Source organism: Plasmodium gaboni, chromosome 6 (assembly GCF_001602025.1).
Source record: "Plasmodium gaboni strain SY75 chromosome 6, whole genome shotgun sequence".
NCBI lineage: Eukaryota > Apicomplexa > Aconoidasida > Haemosporida > Plasmodiidae > Plasmodium > Plasmodium gaboni.
The window spans coordinates 395471-404259 of record NC_031486.1 but is presented as its reverse complement, the minus strand read 5'-3'; the positions used below and the strand labels follow the sequence as shown (position 1 = coordinate 404259).

At 19.3% G+C, this 8789-nt stretch overlaps 1 protein-coding gene across 1 annotated transcript; it reads left to right on the top strand.

Annotated features, from left to right (window-relative positions):
* Positions 1 to 1136: 1136 nt before the first annotated feature.
* Positions 1137 to 8789, top strand: PGSY75_0611800 (hypothetical protein; the record flags this gene model as incomplete). The annotated part of the gene is made up of 1 exon (XM_018784699.1): positions 1137 to 8789. A coding segment is annotated over one exon (7653 nt), but the record flags the coding sequence as incomplete, so codon positions are not given.

Below are 8789 nucleotides of genomic sequence, written 5' to 3'. Positions count from 1 at the left end.
ATAAATAAATTTTTTTTTTTTATGTTTTGTGTAATATATATATAAATAAATACATAGCAAAGTTTTTATATTTATTTGCTTTTTCTTTTCTTTTTCTTTTTTATTTTTTTTTTTTTGTAAACGTTAACCACATATATACTTATATATATATAATAATACACACTTAGAAATATAAAGAGGTAAAAAAAAAAAAAAAAAAAAAAAAAAAAAAAAAAAAAAAAAAAAAAAAAAAAAAAAAAAAAAAATTTATAAAAAAAAAAAAGAAAGACCTTTATACTAATAAAAATATTAATTTTATATCATTGCATATTCATAAAAACGTACAAGAATGTATTCATGTTCATAATAATTTTACATAATATATTTAACCTGTACATCCACATAATCTTAAATTTTTTTTTTTTTTTTTATATGTATCAATTTCTATTTTATTGCTGTTTCTTATAATTTTAATATGTTTTAATAATTGTTTATATATTATCATAAAATTTAATAAATATTCATGAATATTTTTACATGTTAGTATATATATTTTTATATATTTTGAAATATACATCCTCATATGTTTTTTATTATATCTCTATATATATTTATATACATATTCATATGTTGATTTGTATCTCATCAGATCGCTATAACATTTTATGTATCTATATACCTTTTTATATTTATGATATATGTCCTTATATATCATTATATGTGATTCTATATTTTCCTATATGTTTATATACCAATTCTATATTTGCATATGTTTTTTCATATTTATTTTTTATATTTTTATATGTTCATGTTTTATTTTTTTTTTTTTTTTTTACTTTATGTTTCTTAAAAAATTTAAATAAGTTAATATATATATATATATATAATAATGTGTGTAGAAATATTCATATAATTTTACTATACACATTGTTGAATAAATCATAATAAGGAAGAACTATTATAATATTTATATATATTTTTATGTATACACTTTTAACCTAAGAAATTACAAGTGTAAACATATATATATATATATATATATATATATATATTTATATATATTTATATAGTTAACCTTATTATTTCTTTTTTGATTATATTCATCAATATCTTCCACATAGTGATTAGGTCACTTGATTATTTTATTCTATTTGAGAATGGAAGGACCTTCTGGTGGTGCAGATAAATATAATTCTTTATGTGTAAGAAAAGATGATGTCATAGAGAATGAAATGAAAATAGTTGAGAATGATATAAACAGTATGAGTAATGTAAGTAGCTCAAGCAATGCTAGTTTTATGAAAAATTTTAATAATTATTATATACATGAACCACTTACAAATTATTCACAGGAATATAAAAATCTATATGGTGAGGAGAATTTAAATTCTTCTGAATGTAATTTGGGTGTAAATAACAATAATATGAACAATGCGAGTATGCTTATGAAGAAGAATGATGGTTATAATAACTATTATAAATTAAATTATATGATAAGAGAAAGAATACATCCTAATTATAATCAATTGAATAATGTGTATAATATAAATAATATGAATAAGATGTATTATATGAGTCATTTAAATAATACAATTCCATTAAACTACATAAATGTTTTAAATCATATAAATGAAACTTTACGAAATAATATTACTACTTATAATAATTATAATAATAATGACCAAACGAATTTTAATAAAGATTTAGAACATAATAATAACAATAAGGATGTAACTAACAGTGGTAGTATGAATTACTCAAATGAGGAAGGTTCTAATATTGCTCCGAATATATATTTAAATAAGAATTCTAGATATAATAGTTATTATGCCATAAATAATAATTCTGACAATGTTCATATGAGAAATTACAATAATGAAGATAATAAATTTAATATGAACAAAGTGCATGTAATGAATAACAAAATGGATGTTGTAAATGTGAGTGATAATATGAATGAAAATGAAGATGTGAATATACCAATAGGTTGGTCATTAAAGGTTCCTTTAAATGTAAAAATTAATAATAATGAAAGTAATCACATAGATGATGATTTCACATCGAATGATATAATGAGCAATATTCTATATAGTGAAACCCCAAAAAAAAAGAATGAAAAAAGGATGATGTTGAAAAATATTATGTATCCTAATGTTATAAAAAATATAGATGGAAGTAATAAGAAGGATATAAATAATATGAACTACAACAACATTGATATGAATATTAATAATAAGATTCCAAATAAATTTGATGAAAATAAAAATATTAGAATTGATAAAAGGGATCATGATAAATATTTGAATAATAAGGATTATGGCTACCTACCAAAATGTTATAATGAGAACAATATTGAGTGTATTGAAAATTATAAAAACGACATAAATGAAAATAAAAATAATTTTAATGATATAAAAAGGAATGAAAATATTATTAAAAAAAATAATATTATGAATTTTAATGAAAATAATAATGATAATATTAATGATGGAAATAATAATAATAATAATATTTATAATAATAATAATAGTACTAATAATGCTCTTATAACACTTGGTGAAAATATTTGTAGTACTAGTAATTTTCAAAATAACAATTTATATGAAAAAAATAATTTAGTTGAAATAAAAGATATAAATATACATGAAAATTTTTGCGATGAAAAAAATAAAGAATTAAAAAAATATATGGTTCCAAAAAATCAAGATACTTTAAATGAAGTAACTAATAAGATTCTTATAAATAAAAATGCAGAATTAACTAACCAAAAAATTTTAAAAAAAATAATGCGTGCAAATATTAATGCATGCCCATTAGGTAGTAATAATAATAATATACATTTTTATAATGAATTTATAAAGGATGATAATTATTATAATAATATATGTTTAAATAATGAAGAATTAAAAAATAATAATAATAATAATATTATCCTATTTAATGCTAATAAAAATTGCAATTATAAGAATCTTCATTTAAAGAGTACAAATAATTATAATCGTAACAATAATATTAATAATAATAATATTGATAATATTGATAATATTGATAATATTAATAATATTGATAATATTAAATATAATAATTTGAATGAATTTGAAGAAGAAGAAGAAAATAAAGAATATAAAAAAAACGAACAAGAAAAATTACCAAATGAACACGAAGAACACGAAGAACAACAAGGGGAAATAATTAAAAAAGGTAAAAAGAAAAACATAAAATCAAATAAAAAAATTATAAAGTGTATTAATTCAACAAATGAATTATTATATTTGATGAATTATGATAATAAAAATAATAATTATATAAAAGATAATACAAAAAATCTTGTTGAATTTAAAAATATTAATAATATAAATAATTTACTCTCTAATAAGTGTCCCCATGTTTTAAATGTTTCATCGTTAAACTTAAAAAAAAATATGGAAAACCAAATGGGAAGAAATAATTATAGTTTTAATAATATAAATAATAATCATCTTAATAATGATATCCATAATTTTAATCACCAGTTACATAATTTAAAACATATTAATAATACAGTTAATTTAAGTAATTGTGCTAGCCTTCAAAAAAACAATGTGCAAATGAGAATGAATACAAAAAATATAGTACCAGAAGAAAATAGAAAAATAGAATCTTTTATGAATATAAACAACAATTCTTCAAATATAAATTTTATTGAACATAATATGATGAATAATAATATGATGAATAATAATATAAATAATAATAATATGATAAATAATAATATGATAAATAATAATAATATGATAAATAATAATAATAATATGATAAATAATAATAATAATGAAACCCCTAAAAGAACTCATAGAGCATCATTAAATATAATGCCAAATATGAATATACCTCAAAAAAATAATTTCACATTAAATTCTAATAAAAATGATGTTGTTATGAATAATATGAATTCATATCAAATAAAACATGTAAATTATGAAGATATGGAAAATAAAAATGTTTATCCTAAAAATTTCTTAAATAATTTAGAAAATCTTCACATGACTACTACTATGGATAGTAACAAAAAAAGAGCTAGCGAAAATAGTGGTGATCTAAATCGAATGTTGAATAATAATTTAAATAGTCCTAATAATATAAATAACATAAATAATATAAATAATACAAATAATACAAATAATACAAATAACAATATTAATATTGTTAAAAGTAAAACTATACAAATGAATTCTCCTTTAAAAAATATTACGAATACACTTCATGCTAATAATTATAATATGAATAAAATGATGGTGTATCAATCACAAAATATTATTACACATGGTAATACAAATAATAATAATACTACTACTACTACTAATAATAATAATAATAATAATAACAATGTTTATCCTTACGATAATAATGCAGATAACTCTAATAAAAATTCTGCAAATAATAATTTCCTTAATCATTTAAATAATGAAACACAAAATAGAAAAAAATATATGACTAGTAGTCATACAGTAAACATGCAAAATAATGGAAACCACGTTCATATAAATAATATTAGTATGAATAATATCAATAATAATAATATGAATAATATCAATAATATCAATAGTAACGTTATGGTTGCTTATAACAATGTCCCAAGTAATAATAGAAACTACAATAATGATAATAAGAACCTAATGCTTAATCCTCATTATGACATGATGAAAAGAAATGAAAACACACAAACTAATAATTTAAATATGGCAAAGGTTCAAAATGTTTATAGTAATAATAATACTGGTGGTTTCGTTGTAAGTAATGATTATGTTGTAAATAAAAATATGATAAATGAAAACAAAACATCGAATTTAGAAACAAATCATCCATATAACCATATAGATAAGAAAGTGATGAATGACTTCAATAATAATAAAAGTGGAGGAAATATAAATTATAATAATATGTTAAATAAAAATATACAGAACAGAATGAATAATTCTAATGTAATAGTACAAAATAATATTCGCTCAAGTATTTTATTAAATAAAAATAATAGTATTAGTAATAATAATAATAATAATAATAATAATAATTTTGTATATGATAAAGAAGATGTAACTAATATAAAATATGATTTATTAAATAATAAGAATGTTCATAACAATATAACATTTATTGGCTCCCCAAAAAATCTTAATAATTCATTGATTCCTTTGAATAATAATATGAATAAAAATATAATATCAGAAGATATAAATAAAAATGGAGATATTATAAATTCATATAATGGAAATGCATTACCAATTAATTATGATCGAAATGAATATGCATCTTCACACTCTGAAAAAAGTACAAACATAAATGATACATTTATGAATTCTATGATAAATTCAAAAAATAATAATAGTATTCATTTAAATCAGATGTTTACAAAAAATACTATAACATCTAATAAAAATTGTAGTAATGAAACACAAATAATGAATAGAAAAAAATTAACAAGAACACAAAATATAAATAATTTAAAATCAACAGATATTAATTCAAACATTAATTTTATTAATCATAATATTAATAATAATAGTGATGTAAAGAGAATGAGTAATTTCAATATACATAGAGATGTTATGTATTTGAAAGATGAACAAAACACAGTTACACAAGATATTAAAAAGGTATGTACTAATATGTCATCAAATTATGGTTCTTTAAATTATGTAAGTCGTGATATTATCAATCAGTGCAAAAATAATAATACAAATAACAATAACATGAACAATAATAATAATATGAACAATAATAATAATATGATTAACAATAATATGAATAATAATAATAATATGAACAATAATAATAATATGATTAACAATAATATGAACAATAATAATAATATGATTAATAATAATAATAATATAGCAGGGAACAATTTTGTTGGTGGACTTTTAAGAAATGACAATCATTCAAAAGATCTTGATATACTAAATAATTTAAGTAAAGGGAATAATTATAATGAGTATGTTAAAAATAATTATTCTTTAGTAAATGACCCCAAAGTTCTTAATTCAAATAATAAGGAAAACACGAATAGTCCATACAATAATACTCCTCATGATCGTATTAATAATAATAATAAATATAATAGTAATTATAACAAAACCATAGATCATGCATCTTCAAATAATAATTTATCATCTCCTTCATGTGTAAATTTAAAAAATTTAATTAATATAAATAAAAATTTCAATGTATTAATGAATAATATGAACAACGTAGATCAATCATCTTTAAATATGAACGCTCAAAGTAATAACATGTATGATTCTTATGGTAACGAAAATATTGGTATTATAAATAATATAGAGAACAAAGAACAATTAGAAAATAACAACAACAATAATAATAATAATAATAATAATAATAATATGATGTATGCATCAAATAGAAATTTAATAAATCCATATATGAATATTATGAACATGACAGGAAATGTTAATATGAACAATAATATAAATAATAATATGGTATTAAATAGAAATTCCTTATCTTTAAATAATACGAATTTAATGAATGATTTAAATATGAATGGAAATCCTTATGTAAATTATAAAACTAATGCGAATATGCCAAATGAAGATATATACAATTTACATATGATTCAAAATAATGATGATATAAAAAATAATTTAAAAAAAGCCGCACCAAAGAGAAAAAAACAAGAAAATAAATCAAATGAATCTCCTAATGTTGTAAATCTTTTAGGTAGTACAAAACGACCAAGAAAAAAGAAAAAAGATAATGCATCTTCAGAATCATCAAATAATGATTTATTATTAAAAAATAAAAAAACGGTTAAAAGCCCAAAGGGAAGAAAACCAAAAAATAAAAATTTATCACAACATAATGTTAATGAACAACTAAATAATAATTATATTACTAATGATAATTCTTCAAACCTTTTAAATAAAAATATCATGAATAATAATATTAACATGATCAATAATGCTACTTGTTCTTCTACCATAAGTGCTAATAATAATATATCTCAAATGAATAATATATATTCTGATGGATTAAAAGATAATAGTGAAAATGCTAATAATATGTATAACATGAATCAGAAATATATAAATGATAATAAGCAAATGAATAATAACATAATCACCCCAAATAATAATAATAATATGAACACAACAGCAACAGCAACAACTACTACTAATAATAATATTATTAATAATAATAATATTAATAATAATAATAATAATAATAATATTAATAATAATAATATTAATATTCATGATAACCAAATAAACGAACAAACCATCATCACGAATAAAAGTAAAACCATGAGTACCACAAAAAATACGTTGAATCAAGAAAATTTTGAAAGGAATAATTCAGAAAGCATGATGGTTTATATGAAGAATGTTATGCATGATAATGATAAATTAATTAATAGTAATGTATCTATGAAACAAGATGCGTTATCATTATATCCAAATAATATAGAAATACAAACACAAATGAATAACGTACATAATGATAAGCTACTATTACAAAATAGGCATATGGTAAATAGTAATCTAGAAAATAATAATGTGATTAATAAAAGTCAGGAAACGCACGAAAATGATTCAACAATGAATAAGGCAAATATATACACACATGTTGACGAAATATTTGGTCGTCCAAATAATATAAACAAAGTTAATTCACAGAATGAAAATTTGAATAAACCTGTGAATCAAGATATAAATACAAATATAAATACAGACATTAGTACAGATATGAATACAGATATTAATACTGATATAAAGTATGAACATAATAATACTCTTGACAATTCAAGCAATGTTCAAGGAACTATTTCCGAATATGAACAAAAAAAAATCAATAAGCTTGATGATATTTCAAATGTAGATAATGATAATATACAATTAAATAAAGATCATTATAACAATAATAAAATTTTTAGTGAAATTAATAAGAGCGAAGAATATACTCACAATGTAACTTTCTCGACAGATAACCAAAGTAGTGAATACAAAAATAGTATTGACAGCAATGCGAATGTGGTCGAACAAAATATGGATTATAATAAAAATAATAATAATAATGATGATGGGGATATAAATGATTCTCATTTAAATGATATGAACAAAGTAATTAATATTAATAATAATAGTGTCATAAATAAATCTATTGTAGAAATAATGGAGAATGAATATCCTTATGATTCCTTTGAAAATGTGATTCATAATAATAGAGATGGAAACGTTATTTCATATAATGAAAATTTTGAATATAAAAAAAATAATATCTTATTAGTATCAAAGAATACAGAACATAGTAATGGAAATGTTTACCAGATTAAGAATCGAGCATTTGATATTTATTTAAATGAAAAAACAAAAAATAGAATAGAAAAAGATATCCATAATGATAATATTAAAAGTATGAATAGTAATTATGATAATGTAGAAAGTTATAAAATCCATAAGAGTAATGATAATATTAATAGTAACAATAATTTTGATTCATCTAATGTGAATAATAATCAAGTAGAAGAAAAATTAAAACATGGAATTTCCTCTACAGATTGTGCCTATTGTGCTGATAGTTCATTTACTTCAAATTCTAATATAGGCGAAGAATTTAATGAAGAAAGCGCTATATTAATTGGATCATTTAGAGATAATAAACATTTACATATGGATAAAAATGAAATATTAAAAAACCAAATGAAATATAATATTTTGGATAATTTAATAAATATTAATTTCAAAGATGAAATAAAAAGAATAATACAAAATGCACAAGCTACATTTAATATGAATGATCAAAATGAAAAAATC